This window comes from Symphalangus syndactylus, chromosome 13 (assembly GCF_028878055.3).
Source record: "Symphalangus syndactylus isolate Jambi chromosome 13, NHGRI_mSymSyn1-v2.1_pri, whole genome shotgun sequence".
NCBI classification, from domain to species: domain Eukaryota; kingdom Metazoa; phylum Chordata; class Mammalia; order Primates; family Hylobatidae; genus Symphalangus; species Symphalangus syndactylus.
The window spans coordinates 35,286,027-35,306,495 of NC_072435.2; the positions used below are offsets into that span (position 1 = coordinate 35,286,027).

The 20,469-nt window shown below is 47.7% G+C and overlaps 1 protein-coding gene across 1 annotated transcript in view; it reads right to left on the reverse strand.

Moving 5' to 3' along the window:
• MUC16 (mucin 16, cell surface associated) overlaps nt 1-20,469 on the reverse strand; it is a 215,135-nt gene that overhangs the window by 170,846 nt on the left and 23,820 nt on the right. Inside the window, exon 2 of the mRNA XM_055237836.1 lies at nt 14,147-14,578. Within this exon, the coding sequence (XP_055093811.1) occupies nt 14,147-14,578 (432 nt within the window). The remainder of the gene's footprint in view (nt 1-14,146; nt 14,579-20,469) is intronic.

Genomic DNA, 20,469 nt, shown 5'->3' on the forward strand with positions numbered 1-20,469 from the left:
TTCCTGGGCTTGAGCAATCTTCCTGCCTCTGCCTCCCAAAGTGCTGGGACTACAGGCATGAGCCACTGTGCCAGGACTCCTAATTTCTTTTTTTTTTTTTTTTTTTTTGAGACAGAGTCTTGCTCTTTCACCCAGGCTGGAGTGCAATGGCACGATCTTGGCTCATTGCGACCTCTGCCTCTGGTTTCAAGTGATTCTAGTGCTTCAGCCACCTGAGTAGCTGGGACTACAGGTGTGCGCCACAATGCCCGTCTAATTTTTTTTGTTTGTTTGTTTTTTAGTTTTTTAGGGTTTTGTCATGTTTACCTGGCTGGTCTTGAACTCCTGGACTCAAGTGATCTGCCCACCTTGGCCTCTGAAAGTGCTGGGATTACAGGCGTGAGCCACTGTGCCCAGCCTTCATGAAGAACTATTTAGGAAAGGATGATACTGATGAATGCAGCTTCCTTGAAATTCAACCTAAAAATGGTTGAATAAGGCAGACAGACAAATGGGTGGATGCGCAGATGTGTGGTAAAGCAAGTTTGACAAAATGTGAATTACAGAATCTAGGGGATGGGTATATGAGAGTTCACTGCAAAATTATTTTTCTCCTCCTTCATCTTTTTTTTTTTTTTTTTTTTTTTTTTTTTTTTAGACAGGGTCTTACTCTGTTGCCCAGGCTCTGGCGTGCAGTGGCACAATCATAGTTCACTGCACCCTTGACCTCCTGGGCTCAAGCGATCCTCCCATCTCAGCCTCCTAAGTAGCTGGGACTACAAGCATGCACTACCACGCCCAGCTAATTTTTTACTTTTTTGTAGAAATGAGGTCTCGCTCCATTGCCCAGCCTAATCTGGAACTACTCTCCTCCTCCTCCTCCTCCTCCTTCGCCACCGCCGCCTCTTCCTCCTCCTCCTTCTCCTTCTTCTCCTTCTTCCTCTTCTTCTTCTTCTCCTTCTCCTCCTCCTCTTCTTTCTTATTTCTCTTTCTTTCTTTCTCTCTCTTTCTGAAACCTCTTCCTCTTCTTCCTTCTTCCTTCCTTCCTAGACCTCCTCCTTCTTCTTTCTTCTTTTGTGAGACAGGGTCTCACTCTGTCACCCTGGTCTGGAGTGCAGTGACACAATCATAGTTCACTGCATCCTCGACCTCCTGGGCTCAAGTGATCCTCCCGCCTTGACCCCCGCCCAAAGTGCTGGGATTGCAGGCATGAGCCACTGCATCTGGCCTGCAAAATTATTTCTATGTTTGAATTTTTTATGATAAGATTTTGGGGGAAATGCCTTGCATTTTTGCATGTTACTGCATACAAATTCTAATTTCACCTTCAAAAGGGGAAAATAAGAGTATACATGGCTTTGAAGTCAGATTCACCTGAGTTTAAATCCCAGAAGGGCTTCCCTTCTCACATGGCTATGCCCTTCCTTCTTCTGACCTGCTTTCTGTCCCATCAACCTGTGCTAATGATTTATTGAGGTGAGGTTTTAAGCACAAGCTAGGGAACCAGACACACTGGGTTTAAATCAAAGACCATTATTCTAAGTGAATTAATGCAGAAACAGAAGACCAAATACCACGTGTTTTCACCTCTAAGGAGCTAAACACTGAGCACCCACAGACATAAAGATGGGAATGACAGGCCGGGCACAGTGGCTCACACCTGTAATCCCAGCACTTTGGGAGGCCAAGGCCAGTAGATCACAAAGTCAGGAGTTTGAGACCAGCCTGGCCAACATGGTGAAACCCCGTCTCTACTAAAAATACAAAAATTAGCCGGGTGTGGTGGTGGGTGCCTGTAATCCCAGCTACTCAGGAGGCCGAGGCAGGAGAATTGCTTGAACTCAGGAGGTGGAGGTTGCACAGAGCCGAGATCATACCACTGCACTCCAGCCTGGGCAACAGAGCGAGACTCCATCTCAAAAAAAAAAAAAAAAGAAAGAAAGAAAAAAAAAAAAATGACAGCTCCACCAGTTCCCAGGTGTGCCGTCTTGGGCAATGACTTCAGTGTTTTGTGCATTTGAAATGGGTAATGACAGCACCTACTTTGCAGCATGGCTGTGAGGCTGAAATGAGGACTCCCGGTGCCCTTCCAGCAAAGCTGGTGAAGTGGCATCAAGCATGTTTATCTGTGAGAGGGTGTGAGACACCTGCAGTCACCCTGGGGGAGACTTTGAGAGACTTCAGAAAAGCAGGAGTGGGGCAGGGCCAAGGAAATATTTTCTTGCAATTATTTGCAATTACTAAATCTGTTTGCTTTTATCCTCCCCAGGCAATGGAACCTGAAAAACAGGGGTTTCAAAGGCACATCTGGGCTGGCACGGTGGCTCATGCCTGTAATCCCAGCACTTTGGAAAGCCGAGGTGGGAGGATCAGTAGAACCCAGAAGTTTGAGACCAGCCTGGGCAACATAGCAAGACCCCCATCTCTACAGAAAGCTAAAAAATCAGCCAGGCTCCCAGGTGCGGTGGCTCATGCCTGTAATTTCAGCACTTTGGGAGGCCAAGGCGGGTGGATCACAAGGTCAGGAGTTCGAGACCAGCCTGGCCAACATGGTGAAACCCCGTCTCTACTAAAAATGCAAAAATTAGCTGAGTGTGGTGGTGTACACCTGTAAACCCAGCTACTCGGGAGGCTGAGGCAGGAGAATCGCTTGAACCCAGGAGGTAGAGGTTGCAGTGAGCCAAGATCGTGCCACTGCACTCCAGCCTGGCCAGAGAGCGAGACTCTGTCTCAAAAAAAATAAATTAATTAATTTAAAAAAATAATAAATTAGCCAGGCATGTTGGTGCACACCTGTAGTATCAGCTACTCAGGAGGCTGAGGTGGGAAGATTGAGCCTAAGAGTTTGAAGCTGCAGTGAGCCATTATCATGCCTCACTTCAGCCTGGGTGACAGGGCAAGATCTTGTCCAAAAATAAATTTTTTTTTTTAAAGCACACCTGTTCTTTCCTGATTGTAAATCTTAAAAGCAGGATTAAGACCTGCTGTGGGGTCTCCAGCCCTCAGCTCAATCCCCTATTACACTTAGTAAGTCCATCTTTCCATATTTACTGAATTATGTAAAGGGTGGAGGCAAAGATAATTATGATTTCAAGTATGGGTGACTCTGAAGCCAGAAGTCCCATGGGTTGAATTGTGTCCCCCTGAAAAATAGACATTGATGTCCTAATGCCCAGTACCTCTCAGAATGTGACTTTATTTAGAAATATTGGAAACGAGGCCACCAGGATGGGCTCTAATCCAATAGGACTGGTGTCCCATTAAAAAGGAGAAATTTGAGGCCAGGCATGGTGGCTCCCGCTTGTAAACCCAGCACTTTAGGAGGCCAAGGTGGGTGGATCACGAGGTCAGGAGTTAGAGACCAGCCTGGCCAACATGGTGAAACCCCATCTCTACTAAAAATACAAAAATTAGCCAGGCGTGGTGCGTGCCTGTCATTCCAGCTACCTGGGGAGGGGGCTGAGGAAGGAGAATTGCTTGAACCCGGGAGGTGGAGATTGCAGTGGGCCAAGACCATGCCACTGCACTCCAGCCTGGGTGACAGAGTGAGACTCCATCTCAAAACAAAAAAAAAAAGGTTGGGGGGGAGATTTGGGCACTAAGACAGACGTACACAGAGAGAAGCCCATATGAAGATGACAGCAGAGATTGGAGTGAGGCATCCACAAGCCAAGGAACCTCGAAGATTGTCAGCAAATAAGGCCAGGCGTGGTGGATCACACCTGTAATCTCAGCATTTTGGGAGGCTGAGGCAGGAGGATGGCTCGAGGCCGAGTTCAAGACCGGCCTGGCCAACATGGCAATACCCCATCTCTACTAAAAATACAAAAATTAGCTGGGCATCCTGGTGGGCACCTGCAATTCCACCTACTGGGGAGGCTGAGGCAGGAGAATCATTTGAACCTGGGAGGCAGAGGTTGCAGTGAGCCAAGATCGCGCCACTGCACTCCAGCTGGGCAACAGAGTGAAATTCTGTCTCAAAAAAAAAAAAAAAAAAAAAGTTAGCAAACGACCAGATGCTGGGAGAGAGACATAGGACAGATCCTTCCCTCCACAGCCCCAGAAGGAACCAACCCTGTCCACACCTTGATCCCGGACTTCTGGCTTCCAGAATGGTGAGACACTAAATTTCTGTTGTTGAAGTCACCTAGTCTGTGGTACTTTGTCACTGCAGCCCTAGAAAATTAAAACACGCTGTAAATAGCAATAAAGGAGCTGGTAGTGGGGCGGGAGAAGAGGGGGCAATGACTCAGTTCACACTGTCAGACTTTTGCCAGGGGCTGACAGGTACCAGGGAGAGTATCAGGTATGAGGATGTGACAGTGACTGAGGGTTACAGCCCCTGCCCCCAGGGGGCTCAGAGTGACACTGCCCAGGTGGGTGATGAATAAGAAATAGGTCCATGCCCCTTAGGTGACAACAGTGGGTTGGACCCACGAGGAGGGGGTTGACTCTAATCTGGGGCTCCATGCAACCTGAGGTTGGATGCCTAAAAGATAGATAATGTTGGCCAGGTGCAGTGGCTCACGTCTGTAATCTCAGCACTTTGGGAGGCCAAGGAGAGGACCTCACTTGAGCTCAGGAGTTTGAGACCAGCCTGGCCAACATGGTGAAACTCCCTCTCTACTAAAAATACAAAAATTAGCCAGGCGTGGTGGCGCGTGCCTGTAATCCCAACTACTCAGAAGGCTGAGGCAGGAGAATCACTTGAGCCGAGGAAGTGAAGCTTGCAGTTAGCCGAGGTCTCGCCACTGCACTCCTGCCTGGGCAACAGAGCAAGACTCTGTCTCACAAAATTAAAAAAATAGGTGGGGCCTGGTGGCTCACGCCTGTAATCCCAACACTTTGGGAGGCTGAGGCGGGCAGATCACTTGAGGTCAGGAGTTTGAGACCAGCCTGACCAACATGGAGAAAGCCTGTCTCTACTAAAAATACAAAATTAGCCAGGCATGGTGGTGCATGCCTGTAATCCCAGCTACTCGGGAGGCTGAGGCAGGAAAATCGCTTGAGCCCCGGGAGGCGGAGGTTGCAGTGAGCTGAGATCATGCCATTGCACTGCAGCCTGGGCAACAAGAGCGAAACTCTGTCTCCAAAAAAATAAATAAATAAAAATAAGAAATAAATAAATAAATTACCCAGTCTCAGGTATTTCTTTTTAGCAATGCAAGAATGGCCTAATATGCCTGGCCTCCAGTGTGGGCCGAACCTAATGACTCAGTTCTAAGGAACAGAAACCGGCAAAAGCAATAGTGTGTCACTTTTGTGATTAGGTTACAAAAGACTGCGATTTCCATCTCACTGCACTCCATCTAGCTCCTTCTTGGCTTGCATGCTTTGAAAAAACAAGCGGCCACCTGGGAGAAAGCCGCGTGGCAATGACACTGAGGGTTTTTTTGTTTTGTTTTGTTTGAGACAGAGTCTCGCTCTGTCGCCCAGGCTGGAGTGCAGTGGTGTGATCTCTGCTCACTGCAACCTCCACCTCCCAGGTTCAAGTGATTCTTCTGTCTCAGCTCCCGAGTAGCTGAGACCACAGGCGTGTGCCACCACATCCGGCTAATTTTTTCTTTTTGTTTGTTTGTTGTTTGTTTTTGAGACAGAGTTTCGCTCTTGTTGCCCAGGCTGGAGTGCAATGGCTCGATCTCAGCTCACTGCAAACTTCCCCTCCCGGGTTCAAGCGATTCTCCTGCCTCAGCCTCCCGAGTAGTTGGGATTACAGGCATGCCCACCACGCTCAGTAATTTTGTATTTCTAGTAGAGACGGGGTTTCTCCACGTTGGTCATGCTGGTCTCAAACTCCCAACCTCAGGTGATCCGCCCGCCTCGGCCTCCCAAAGTGCTGGGATTACAGGCGTGAGCCACCACACCTGGCTGACACTGAGGACCTTAATCTAATAGCCACTGGGACTAAATCCTGCCAACAGTGAGCTTAGATGTCAATCCTCCCCTAGCTGATCCTTACAATGATGGCAGCCTTGGATGACATCTGGATCCCAGTCTAGGAGAGACCTTGAGGCAGAAAACCCAGCCCAGAGTCCTGGCCTACTGGAACTGTGAGATAATAAATGTTGTTTTGAGCCCATTCATTTCAGAGTAATTTGTTACATGATGAGAGCTGATACAAATGCCACACACCAACTGACTCGTGCCTACTTCATTGACTGGGAAGTGGAGGAGGCTTTTTTTTGTGGAGGACAGAGGCCTTCACTTTTCCAAATAAATTTTTTTAATTTTTATTTATTATTATTATTATTTTGAGATGGAGTCTCGCACTGTCACCGGGCTAGAGTGCACAGGTGCAATCTCGGCTCACTGCAACCTCCGCCTCCTAGCTTCAAGCAATTCTCCTGCCTCAGCCTCCTGAGTAGCTGGGATTACAGGTGTGCGCCACCACACCTGGCTAATTTTTGTATTTTTAGTAGAGACGGGGTTTCACCACGTTGGCCAGGCTGGTCTCAAACTCCTGACCTGGTGATCCACCCACCTTGGCCTCCCAAAGTGCTGGGATTACAGGCGTGAGTCACTGTGCCTGGCCTTCTTTTTTTTTCAATTGTTTTTTCTTGTATAGAGGTGAGGTCTTGCTATGTTGGCCAGGTTGGTCTTGAACTCTTGGCCTCAAGCAATCCTCCCACCTCGGCCTCCCAAAGTGCTAGGATTACAGGTGTGCGCCATTGCGCCCGAACTCCAAATCAATTTTTGTTGCTTATGTGAAGTCACTTCAAAGAGGCTCTTATTGAACTCTACAGAGTCAGAGAAGTTGGACTTTTCTGTTTGGATTTCATAATAGTAAGTGAACCTGCCACTGGGCGTTGCTTTTGTTTTTGTTTTTTGAGACAGGGTCTCCCTCTGTCACCTAGGCTGGAGTGCAGTGGTGTTATCATAGCTCAATGCAACCTCGACCTCCCAGGCTTAAGCCATCCTCCCACCTCAGTCTCGTGAGTAGCTGGGACTACAGGTGCACACCACCATGCCTGGCTAATTTTTGTATTTTTTGAAGAGATGGAGTTTTGCCATGTTGCCTAGGCTGGTCTCCAGCTCCTGGGCTGAAGCAAATTCTCCTGCCTCGGCCTCCTAAAGTGCTGGGATTATGGGTGTGAGCCACCACACTCCACCTGGACTTCTTAACTAATATCTAGAAGAGAGAGCTGTTACTTCAGAAAAAAACCCTCAAGCTATTTTTTTTTTTTTTGAGACAGAGTCTCACTCTGTCACCTAGGCTGAAGTGCAGTGGTGTGATCTTGGCTCACTGCAATCTCCGCCTCCCAGGTTCAAGCGATTCTCCTGCCTCCTGAATAGCTGGGACTACAGGCGTGCACCACCACGCCCAACTAATTTTTGTATTTTTAGTAGAGACAGAGTTTCACCATGTTGGCCAGGCTGATCTCGAACTCCTGACCTCAGGTGATCTGCCTGCCTCGGCCTCCCAAAGTGCTGGGATTACAGGCGTGAGCCAGTGCACATTGCACCTGGCAAAAATCCACAAGCTATTTCAAGGAGAGGGGAAACCAAGATGTTCTGAGTGAGCAGGGGAAGAAGTTGAGGATGGAGCTGAGCTGGACCCTGGATGACAGCATTTCAGGAAAATCTGAACCCCCAAAAATGACCCCGGTGGACACACTCTCCCCAGTGCTGCAGACACTGGAATAACCAAATATCTAGCTAATCATGTGAAATCTTCAGAGTTAACAAAAATTCCCTAAGATGTTGACAATTTAATTAAAACATTTCTAATCTACTTTAAAAAAAAAAAAGGTTAACTGACACATATGGTATATATTTACAGAGTACAATGTGATATTTTGATCCATGAACACATTGTAGACAGATTAAATCAAGCTAATTTTTGTTTTTGTTTTTGTTTGAGAAGGAGTTCCGCTCTGTCGCCCAGGCTGGAGTGCAGTGGCGCAATCTCGGCTCACTGCAACCTCCGCCTCCAGAGTTCAAGAGATTCTCCTCCTTTAGCCTCCTGAGTATCTGGGATTACAGGCACAGGCTACCACGCCTGGCTAATTTTTTGTACTTTTAGTAGAGACGGGGTTTTGCCATGTTGGCCAGAATGGTCTCGAACTCCTGACCTCAGATGATCCGCCTACCTTGGCCTCCCAAAGTGCTGGGATTACAGGCGTAAACCACCGTGCCCAGCCATAAATCAAGCTAATTAACATATCTATCACATCACCTACTTAGCATTTTTTGGGGGGACGAGAATGTTTAAAATAAGCTTTATTAGGCTGGACGAGGTGGCTCATGCCTGTAATCCTAGCACTTTGTGGGGCTGAGGTAGGTGGATAGCTTGAGCCCAGGAGTTTGAGATGAGCTAGGGAAACACAGCGAAACCCCATCTCTACAAAAAATACAAAAATTAGCCCAGCATGGTGGCTTACGCCTGTAATCCCAGCACTTTGGGAGGTCGAGGCAGGTGGATCACCTGAGGTCGGGAGATGGAGAACAGCCTGACCAACATGGAGAAACCCTGTCTCTACTAAAAATACAAAATTAGCCAGGCGTGGTGGTGCATGCCTGTAATCCCAGCTACTCAGGAGGCTGAGGCAGGATAATTGCTTGAACCTGGGGGGCAGAGGTTACAGTGACCGAGATCGTGCCATTGCACTCCAGCCTGGGCAATAAGAATGAAACTCCGTCTCAAAAAAAAAAAAAAAAAAAAATACAAAAATTAGCTAGGTCTGGTGGCATGCACCTGTAGTCCCAGCTACTCAGGAGGCTGAGGCAGGAGGATCACCTGAACCAGGGAGGCGGAGGTAGCAGTGAGCTATGATCCACCACTGCACACCAGCCTAGGGGACAGAGTGAGGCCCTGCCGCAAAAAAAAAAAAAAAAAAAAGGCTTTGTTAGCAATGTTTAAATATACATGATTGCTAACTATGGCCATCATCCCATGCAGTAGATCCCTGAAGTGTGTTCCTATTGACTATTATTTAAAAGACAAAAAATATTTAATAACAGATTTTGATGAAAATGCTGAGAAAAGGGAACGCTTGTACACTGTTGGTCAGAGTGTAAATTAGTTCGACCTCTATGGAAAACAGTATGAACATTTCTCAAATAGGCTGGGTGCGGTGGCTTACGCCTGTAATCCCAACACTTTGGGAAGCTGGGGAGGGCAGATCATGAGATCAGGAGATTGAGACCATCCTGGCTAATATGGTGAAACCGTCTCTACTAAGAATACAAAAAATTAGCCAGGCATGGTGGCGGGCACCTGTAGTCCCAGTTACGTGGGAGGCTGAGGCAGGAGAATGGCATGAACCTGGGAGACGGAGCTTGCAGTGAGCCGAGATCGCGCCACTGCACTCCAGCCTGGGCGACAGAGTGAGATTCCGTCTCAAAAAAAAAAAAAAAATTTCTCAAATAACTAAACAATAGAATTATCATTTGATCCAGCAATCCTGCTACTGGGCATATACTCAAAAAAAAAAAAAAAAAAAAGAAATCAATATATCAAAAAGATACCTGGCTGGGCATGGTGGCTAAGCCTGTAATCCCAGCACTTTGAGATGCCGAGGTGGACAGATCATTTGAGGTCAGGAGTTCGAGACTGGCCTGGCCAATGTAGTGAAATCCCATCTCTACTAAAAATACAAAAATTAGCCAGACGTGGTGGCAGGTGCCTGTAATCCCAGCTACTCGGAAGACTGAGGCACAAGGATCACTTGAACCCAGGAAAAAGAGGTTGCAGTGAGCTGAGATCACGCCACTGCACTCCAGCCTGGGTGATAGAGCAAGACTCTGTCTCAAAACAAACAGATACCTGCACTTGTAGGTTTCTCACAGCACTACTCACAATAGCAAAGATAAGAAATCAGCCTAAATGTCCATCCACAGAGGATTGGCTAAAGAAAATGTAGTACATATACACAGCGGAATACCACACAGCCATAAAAAAAAGTCTTTGAGCCATGAAATCATGTCTTTTACTGCAACAGGGATGGAACTGGAGGTCATTATCTTAAATGAAACAGGTCAGACACACAGTCAAATATTGAGTGTTCTCACTCATATGTGGGTGCTAAAATATGTGTTCATGTGGATGCAGAGAGTAGAATGATAGAGCAGACATGGTAGGGTGATGAGAAATTACTTAATGGCTATGATGTACATTATTGGGGTGATGGATACCCCAAAAGCCCTGACTTCACCACTATACAATTTATGCATGTAACAAAATTACATACCCTCTATAGATTTATTTATTTATTTACTTATTGAGACGGAGTTTCATTCTCGTTGTCCAGGCTGGAGTGCAATGGCATGATCTTGGCTCACTACAGCCTCCACCTGTAATCCCAGCACTTTGCGAGGCAAAGGGGGGCAGATCACCTGAGGTTGGGAGTTTGGGACCAGACTGACCAACATGGAGAAACCCCATTTCTACTAAAAATACAAAATTAGCCAGGCATGGTCATGCGTGCCTGTAATCTCAGCTACTCAGGAGGCTGAGGCAGGAGAATCGCTTGAACCGGGGAGGCAGAGGTTGCGGTGAGCCAAGATCTCACCATTGCACTCCAGCCTGGTCAACAAGAGTGAAACTCCATCTCAAAAAAAAAAAAAGAGATGGGGTCTTGCTATGTTGCCCAGGCTGGAGTACAGTGGCTATCCACAAGCAATCATCACAAACTACAGCCTCTAACTTCTGAGCTCAAGTGATCCTCCCACCTCAGCCTCCAAAGTAGCTAGGACTACAGGCACATGCCACAACCTGCAGCTGCACAGACTTTTTTTACAACCTTTACCTTCTTGATTTTCTGCCTTGGCAAAGGCAGAAACCCTGACCACATTGTTTACTGTACATCCCATGGTTTTTGATACAGGCGTTACCACCCAGCAGGTGCTCAATAAATATTTGCCAAACAAGCGAGGGAATGAATGAAGGAAGTTAGTGTCCACAAGACAGGTCTGCTTCACTCTGAGTTCGGAAACAAAGCAGATGACAGGAGCTGGTGGCACGTACACTCCCAAATGTCCAGTGCCAACACCTTGCCCTGCTCTTACTGGCTGGCCAGGCAGGAGCTGACTCGTACTTCCTCCAGCTCCCCAGCAGAAGCTGTATGGCACTTCCCAGCTGCTGGGAGGACCCCTTCTCATTGCACAGTTGGCCTCATGACAGCCTCGCCCTACTGATCTTCATGGTCTCCTGCGCACACCTGTGGTGTTAGCCAGCTCAGGTAACATCATGACTGGCTGCTAATCTCAAGTGTTCACAGAAGCAGCTGGGAAGGGCAGCAAGGAAGTGTTCCCGTGAGGCCAGACCAGGAAAGCCCAGAAGGCTGAGGTGCACTGAGCTCTCCTGAAATATGCAAAGAGCACATTTGGCTCCAGGAGGTAGTGACTTGGAGGGTCTCCAGCAAATGACTTAAAAGAGGCATCCTCCACCTGATGCTTTCAGTGAGCCAGGCATTGTGTTAAGTGTTTGCTTTGGGCTATCTCTCTCTCTTTTTTTTTAGATGGAGTTTCGCTCTTGTTGCCTAGGCTGGAGTGCAATGGCATGATCTTGGCTCACTGCAACCTCTGCCTCCCGGGGTCACGTGATTCTCCTGCCTCAGCCTCCTGAGTAGCTAGGATTACAGGTGTGTACCACCACGCCCTGCTAATTTTTGTATTTTTAGTAGAGACGGGGTTTCTCCATGTTGGTCAGGCTGGTCTCGAACTCCTGACCTCAGGTGATCCGCCCACCTCGGCCTCCCAAAGTGCTGGGATTATAGGCATGAGCCAGAGCGCCCGGCCTGGAGTGCAGTGATGCGATCTTGGCTCACTGCAACCTGTGCCTCCTGGGCTCAACCCATCCTCCCACCTCAGCCTCCTGAGTAGCTGGAACTACAGGAACCTGCCACCACGCCTGGCTAATTTTTTTTGTAAAGATGGGGTTTTACCATGTTGCCCAGGGTGGTCTTGAACTCCTGGGCTCAGGAAATCTGCCTTGGCCTCCCAAAGCACTGGGATTACAGGTGTGAGCCACCATATCTGGCCAATGTGCTATATCATTAAATGCTCTTAGAGCCACATTGAATAGATGAGCTGCTGAGAACCAATGAGTTCAGCAGTGTGTTCACAACCAGGGGTTCAAATCCAGAAATCTGAAGTCAGAGATGTACAAGAATAACCACTGGCCTCCCTGTCCCTCCCCACCTTACATGTGCCTTGCTCTGGGACAGACCCTGGAAACGCTCTAAAGTAGCTCTTATGGTGGAAATGCAATGCAAGCCATATATGTGTTTTAAAATTTTCTAGCAGCCCCTCCCCACACACACACGTAAAAAGAAACAAGTGAAAATCACAATAATATATTCCAGGCCAAGCGTGGTGGTACACACCTGTCATCCCAGCTACTCAGGAAGCTGAGGCAGGAGAATCACTTGAACCCAGGAGGTGGAGGTTGCAGTGAGCCGAGATGGCGCCACTGCATTCCAGCCTGGGCGACACAGACAGACTCTGTCTCAAAAAATAAATAAATAAAATAAAATAAAAAATAATATATTCCAGGTCTTGGCAAACTTTCAGTAAGGGCCCAGAGTGAGTATCTTAGGTTTCACGGGCCGTGAGAACCCTGCTCTGTCTTCCTCTTTTGTTGTTGTTGATTTCCCCAATCCTTCAAACATGTAAAAACCATCCTTTTTTTTTTTTTTTTTAAGACAGAGTCTCACTCTGTCACCCAGGCTGGAGTGCAGTGGCGTGATCTCAGCTCACTGCAACCTCTGCCTCGCAGGTTCCAGTGATTCTCCTGTCTCAGCCTTCCGAGTAGCTGGGATAACAAGCACCTGCCACCAAGCCCAGCTAATTTTTTGTATTTTAGTAGAGATGGGGTTTCACTATGTTGGCCAGGCTGGTCTCAAACTCCTGACCTCAAGTGATCCACCTGCCTCAGCCTCCCAAAGTGCTGGGATTACAGGCGTGAGCCACTGCACCCGGTCAGTAAATACCATCCTTAGCTTGAGATCTGGACAAAAGAGAACTAAAGGCTTTGTCCATGACTCGAAGGACTCAAGAAACAAATAGTAATTCATTTTAAAAATAATTGAAGGAGGGCCAGGTGTGGCAGCTCACGGCTGTAATCCCGGCACTTTGGGAGGCCGAGGTGGGCAGATCACCGAAGGTCAGGAGTTCGAGACCATCCGGGCCAATACGGTGAAACTCCGTCTTTACTAAAAATACAAAAATTAGCCGAGTGTGTTGGCAGGTGCCTGTAATCTTAGCTACTTGGGAGGCTGAGGCTGGAGAATTGCTGGAACCTGGGAGGCGGAGGTTGCAGTGAGCCCAGATCATGCCACTGTGCTCCAGCCTGGGTGACAGAGTGAGATCTGGTCTCGAAAAATAAATAAGTAAATAAATAAATAAAATAATTGAAGGAGGAGAAGAAGGGGGAGGAGAAAGGGGAAGAAGAGAAAAGAAGGAGGGGAAGAAAGGAGGGGAAGGTCAGGGAGAAAAGGAGAGGTAAGCAGGAGGAGAAGAAAAGGAGGAAGAAAGAAAGAGGAGGTTGGGGCCAAGCACAGTGGCTCACGCCTGTAACCCCAGCACTTTGGGAGGCCGATGCAGGAAGATCATGAGGTCAAGAGATCAAGACCATCCTGGCCAACATGGTGAAATCCCGTCTCTACTAAAAATACAAACATTAGCTGGGCGTGGTGGTGCATGCCTGTAGTCCCAGCTACTCAGGAGGCTGAGACAGGAGAATCGCTTGAACCTGAAAGGTGGGGGTTGCAGTAAACTGAGATCCTGCCATTGCACTCCAGCCTGGCAACAGAGCAAGACTCTGTCTCAAAAAAAAGGAAAAAAAAAAAGAGGGTGGGAGGAGGGAGAAGAAACATCCACTAAACCCTTACATTGTGTGGACGCCATCTTTGCTGGTTAACTCCTCACTGCAGCTTAAATTTCACTAGCAGAGAAACTCCTGATTCCCTCCCCTAGGTTCACCCTACCTGCCTGAATGCTACATACTTTCCCCATCCTCCACATTATCCTGTTTTATTGTGATAATTTGTTTCAAACTTGTCTTCACTAGTTGACTCTAAACTGCAAGAAGCTGCAACCAATTTGCCCATCCTCTGGCATCAGGCACAGTTTCAACGTCGACTAGACCAATAAATAAAGAATCAAAGACATTTAAACACTGGCAGGGCCAATGTCTAGTTAAAAGATTAAAAAGGCAAGGACTTACTGTCTCCGGTCCTGGTGCGGGAACGTGGCCGGTGCCTCAGCCCTGAGTGTGCAGGGTGTGACTGCTCGGTGGGCATGGGATACACTGGGGTCCTGGGATCTCCGGGGTCCCATCCCTGGCCTCTGGTGTCCAGCCTCCAGGAAGTCATAGGACCCTCTGGCCTCACAGGTGACCTTGAAGGAACTGGGCTGAATGCTGCCCTTCTGATCAGCTTTCTCTTGTTTGGCTGCCTCTTGGTGTCCACAGAAGCATCACTCATGTTCCTGACTCTGGACAGTAAGCGTGTCCCCGGGGTTCTCCCACAGGAGATAGGCATATCAGGGCACAGGTCTTCTGCAGAAGGCTGAGATGTGGGTACATGGTGACCACCCAGGATTTCTGTGGCTGCAACCAGGCTTAGCAGGGCTCTGGTGTCCAGATGAGTAAATCCTCCTGGGGAGAGGAGAGAGGAGAGAGGATCAGTGTTACCTCTTCAGTGATTTAGAAAACTCAGAGCCATAAGTATACTTCAGAAGAGGCAATCCTCTATAAGTCCTCCCTGAACAAGACCCCAAATTGCAAACAAACCTTGCAAACAAAGAGCTAGTCTAGGCCGGGCATGGTGGCTCACTCCTGTAATCCCAGCACTTTGGGAGGCCGAGGCAGGTGGATCACCTGAGGTCAGGAGCTCGAGACCAGCCTGACCAACATGGTGAAACCCCCCTTCTACTAAAAATACAAAAATTAGCTGGGCATAGTGGTGGCTGCCTGTAATCTCAGCTACTCAGTAGGTTGAGGCAAGAGAATCGCTTGAACTTGGGAGAAGGAAGTTGCAGTGAGCTGAGATCATGCCCTTGCATTCCAGCCTGGATGACAAGAGCAAAACTCCATCCCAAACAAAAAAAGGAGCTAGTCCAGTGCTGATCTGTCCAATTCTGGAAGCTACAATAATAAAAATTGAAAATAGCAGTCCTACCATTTATGGAGTCACCAGTGTATGCCAGCATTGACCATGCTTCCTCCCAATCTTTTCGACAACTTTTGTCAATATTGGTAATGTTTATAGCAGTATCCCTCAAGATTTGATTCACATAGGAATCATCCGTTAAAATGCAGTTTCCGATATGGAAGGTCCTGCTGAGATTCTTCATGTCTAACAAGACCCCAGGTGATCATTCTGCTTCACAGACCTTGCAGAGAGTTCAAGTAGATATATTTGGACAAAATGAGCATTTAGTGACTATTTGCTGGATGAATTAATGGATGGGTGGATGAGTGGACAGACGATAGATGGATGCATGAGCAGATAGATGGATTGATGAGTGGATGGATGGGTGGGTGGATGGATGGAGGAATGAATGGGTGAATAGATGGATGAATAGAAGATGGATGGATGAATGAAAGATGGCTGCATGGATGGAAGAAGGGGTTGGTGGGTGAGTGCATGAATGGATAGATGGATGAGTGGATGAATGGATGGATGAGTGGATGAATGAATGGATCAGTGAATGGATGAATGGGGGGGTGGATGGATGGAGGAATGAGTGGGTGAATAGATGGATGAATAGAAGATGGATGGATGAATGAAAGATAGTCATCTTTATTAAATATCGGATGAATGAAAGAGGCAAGTTCCCACACAAGCCTCTGAAATGTGGTTATTAGAAAATAATTGTGTCCTGGAAGCAAGCTCAGGGCCAGGTACATCATGGGTTCTTAGGAATAAACAAGCACCTTGGCACTTGAAAAAAATATCCAAGGCATGAAGGTTATTCTCACATTTTTCTCCTCTCTCCTAAAGCAGGTTGTAAGACTCTCATGTGAGAGCAGCCCTCCCTATCCCGGGAGGAGAGGAATATCTTATCTCTGAAGACACAGGACACAGAGAAGAATCTGAACAAACAGGCCTGGCTAAGTTCCCCCAGTTTACTGGCAGAATATCCTTTCTTTTTTTTTTTTTTTTTTGTTTAACCCAATCCTACTTCTCTATGACTATCCACCTCTTTATCAGACCTAGCATGAAAAATTACACAGGTTGCTGGGTGCGGTGACTCACCTGTAATTCCAGCATTTTGGGAGGCCGAGGCAGGTGGATCATTTGAGGTCAGGGGTTCCAGACCAGCCTGGCCAACATGGTGAAACCCCATCTCTACTAAAAATACACAAATTAGCCAGGGATTACAGGCATCTCAGCCCTTTTAGATCATGCTCACCAAGCATCCTCCCTGGCCACTGCATGGTTTCAATAACCTCTCATGCACTTGGAACATCCAAACCTATAACTCCAGCCCCCCTCCAGAATCAAATACTCAGCTAGCCCTGTGGAGATAGCTGACCGACTCCAAGCCTAACACGGCTGTGACGGAGCCAATCACTGCTCTAGGTGCTGCTTTTCCTCTCTCTTGCTGAATGATTCCAACAACCACTTATTTGCCCCAAACACCTAGAGATTACCCCATCTTCTTCCCTAACCCTCAGCCCCAAATACTATATTTCCTTCATATAACACCTGCTGTCATTTATGGTAATCACTAACTGGAGCCCCTACCCCCCAATACCCTTAGAGCTGTGCAAACAGATGTGGGGAAACAGACTGTGCCACCCCAAAATATGCCCCTTTAGCATAAGGACTGTTGAACTGAAGGCAATTAAGAAGTGGGCAAAGGCCGGACACGGTGGCTTATGCCTGTAATCCCAGCACTTTGGGAGGCCAAGGCGGGTGGATCACTTGAGGTCAACAGTTCGAGACCAGCCTGGCCAACATGGTGAAACCCCATCTCTACTAATAATACAAAAATTAGCCAGGCGTGGTGGTAGGCGCCTGTAATCCCAGCTACTCGGGAGGTTGAGGCACAAGAATTGCTTAAACCCAGGAGGTGGGGGTTGTAGTGAGCCAAGACCACACCATGGCACTCCAGGCTAGAGTGAGACTCTTTCTCAAGGAAAAAAAAAAAAAAACATTGGGTGCAGGAAGGCTGTCTGCCCTCTTTCCATTTGCCCAAAAGCAAATAGAGACACAGAACAGACAGCTGACTGTACTTGGAAATTGCTGAGAGAGTAGATTTTGGGGGTTCTCAAAAAAAAGCATTGGGAGTAATATATATATTTTGTTTTGTTTTGTTTTTGAGATGGAGTCTCACCCTGTTGCCCAGGCTGGAGTGCAGTGGCGCGATCTTGGCTCACTGCTACCTCCACCTCCTGGGTTCAAACAATTCTCCTGCCTCAGCCTCCCGAGTAGCTGGGATTACAGGCACCCGCCACCACACCCAGCTAACTTTTGTATTTTTAGTAGAGACAAGGTTTCATCATGTTGGCCAGGCTGGTCTCAAACTCCTGACCTTGTGATCCACCTGTCTCGGCTTCCCAAAGTGCTGGGATTACAGGTGTGAGCCACCGTGCCTGGCCAGTAATATGTATGTTAATTAGCTCAATTTACTCATTCCACAATGTATACAAATTTCAAAACATCATCTTGTACATCATAAATATATACAATGTTTTGTCAGTGTAAAAAATGAAAAAGTGCCAGGCACGGTGGCTCATGCCTGTAATCCCAGCACTTTGGGAGGCCAAGGCAAGCAGATCATTTGAGGTCAGGAGTTCGAGACCAGCCTGGCCAACATAGTGAAACCCCCATCTCTACTAAAAATACAAAAATTAGCCGGGCATGGTGGCAGGCGCCTGTAATCCCTGCTACTCGGGAGGCTGAGGCAGGAGAATTGCTTGAACCTGGGAGGCGGAGGCTGCAGTGAGCCCAGATCATGCCACCACACTCCAGTCTAGGCAACAGAGCAAGACTTTGTCTCAAAACAAAAACAACAACAACAAAACAAAACAAAACACACACACACAAAAACAACGAAATCCTAACTCAATGCACTCCAACCTGGGCAACAGAGTGAGACTGCATCTAAAAAAATAATAAATAAATACAAAATTTAAAATTACACACATGGCTCACATATTTCCACACTGGGTACTGCTATCTTGTAAGTATCCACATTTTACAAAGAAGAAGACTGAAGGCACAGAGAGGCTAAGCTCCCAGTGTAACACAGCTGATTAGAAGTACAGCTGGGACTTGAACCCAGACCACGTGGCTTCAAAGTCAGAGGACTTAGCCACTAGGCTACACTGCTGAATGCTGTCACCTCCATATCCTTCATACATTATTGTGGGAAGGGGTAACTGAGGATCAGATACCTGCTCCCCAAGGAAGCCCTTTCACCTCGACTGTCCACCCTGGACAGGAGTTGAGCAACATGTTCGGACTTGTCTGCCTCTCCCCTACAGATTCTCAACCAGGGCGATGTCAATCTTCTTCATTCCCATCACACAAGCAAAAGGAAACTACCTGTGAGCGTCAGGTGGAAGAAGAAGTAAGGTGTGGAACAAAAAACAATTGTATTTCTGGATGGTTGCGTTTCAAATAAACGAAACTCACTCTCCGTGAGTGTGGCCCGAGGGACAGAACCAGGGTCACCGCCTGGCTTCCAGAAACACCTATTTCCAGCAGAAGGGCCCTCAACGGATCAGGGTCACTGGGACTCAAGACCTGGCCCCTTCCTAGGACTTTAGGGGCTGCCCTCCCAGGGAGAAGACAGAAGAGGAAGGTGAACTCTTTTCTTTGTCTTTTTTAGAACACTTCTATCTGGAGCCACACGCCCGTCACTAATGCCACACCGACCCAACGTCAGAGTTACTCATGGTCAGACTCACCCCAAACCTATCCTACACGCCCAGATGCAGCCATTCCCAAGCCCTTACCCACCGCTGGTATGCTCCCTCAGGGACGTGCAGCCCCAGAGATAAACTTCAACAGCATCTTCACACAACCCCCGGACCCTCTGAGACCCACCTGTTTACAAACATACAACCAGTTATTTGGCCCTACAACAGCATCATTTTCTTTTCTTTCCTTTTCTTTTAACTTAATAATTGCAGTGGAGTTTTGTAGTTCTGTTTCTGGTCACATATTCCGTTGAAAATCATGCCGTAAAGGCCAGGTGCGGTGGCTCACGCCTGTAATCCCAGCATTTTGGGAGGTGAGGCAGGTGGATCATGAGGTCAGGAGTTCAAGACCAGCCTGGCCAACAAGGTGAAACCCCGTCTCTACTAAAAACTACAAAAAAATTAGCTGGGTACGGTGGCAGGTGCCTGTAATCCCAGCTACTCAGGAGGCTGAGGCAGGAGAATCGCTTGAACCTGGGTGGCAGAGGTTGCAGTGAGCTGAGATTGTGCCACTGCATTCCAGCCTGGGCGACAAGAGTGAAACTCTGTCTCAAAAAAAAAGAAAAAAAGAAAAAGAAAAAGAAAAAGGAAAGGAGAAAGAAAATCATGCCGTCATCATGCCTGTAACCCTGCACTTTGGGAGGTCAAGGTGGGTGGATCGCTTGAGCACAGGGGTTCGAGACCAGCCCAGGCAACATGGGGAAACCTTGTCTATACAAAAATACAAAAAGTATCTGGGTGTGGTGTCGCGTGCCTGTAGTCTCAACTACTCAGGAGGCTGAAGCATGAGGATCGCTTGAGGTCAGGAAGTCGAGGCTGCAGTGAGCTGAGATCACACCACTGCACTCTAGCCTGAGTGACAGCCTCTCGAGTAGCTGGGACTACAGTTGCACAACACCACACCCAGCTAATTTTTTTTATTTGTGTAGAGACGGGGTCTCCACATGTTGCCCAGGCTGGTCTTGAACTCCTGGGTTCAAGCAATCCACTCTCTTTGGCCTCTCAAAGTGCTGGGATTACAGGTCTGAGGATGGCATCAAGGGAATACATGACTAGAAACAGACCTCCGAACCTCCCTTGCAATGATTAAATCTACCCTCCACATTGCAAGTCACCCCTTTATAGGATAAAAGCTTTAAGGAAACATGGCCAGGCGCAGTGGCTCACAACTGTAATCCCAGCACTTAGGAAGGTCGAGGTGGGTGGATCACCTGAGGTCAGGAGTTCGAGACCAGCCTAGCCAACATGATGAAACCCCATCTCTATTAAAAAATACAAAATTTAGCCAGGCATGGTGGTGCATGCCTGTACTCCCAGCTACTCAGGAGGCTGAGGCAGGAGAATCGCTTAAACCCGGGAGGCGGAGGTTGCAGTGAGCCGAGATAGTGCCATGCACTCCAGCCTGGGCAACAGAGCAAGACTCCGTCTCAAAAATCAAAACAAAACAAAAAACAAACAAAAAAGAAACATTTATTTTCTCACATAATTCCTGTGAGCCAGGAGTTGAAGGGCAGCTTAGATGGGTGCTTAGTGTCTTTCAAGAGGTTGAAGTCAAATGTCCTCTGGGGCTGCAGTTATCTGAAGGCTTGATGTGGGCTGGAGGATGCAGTTCC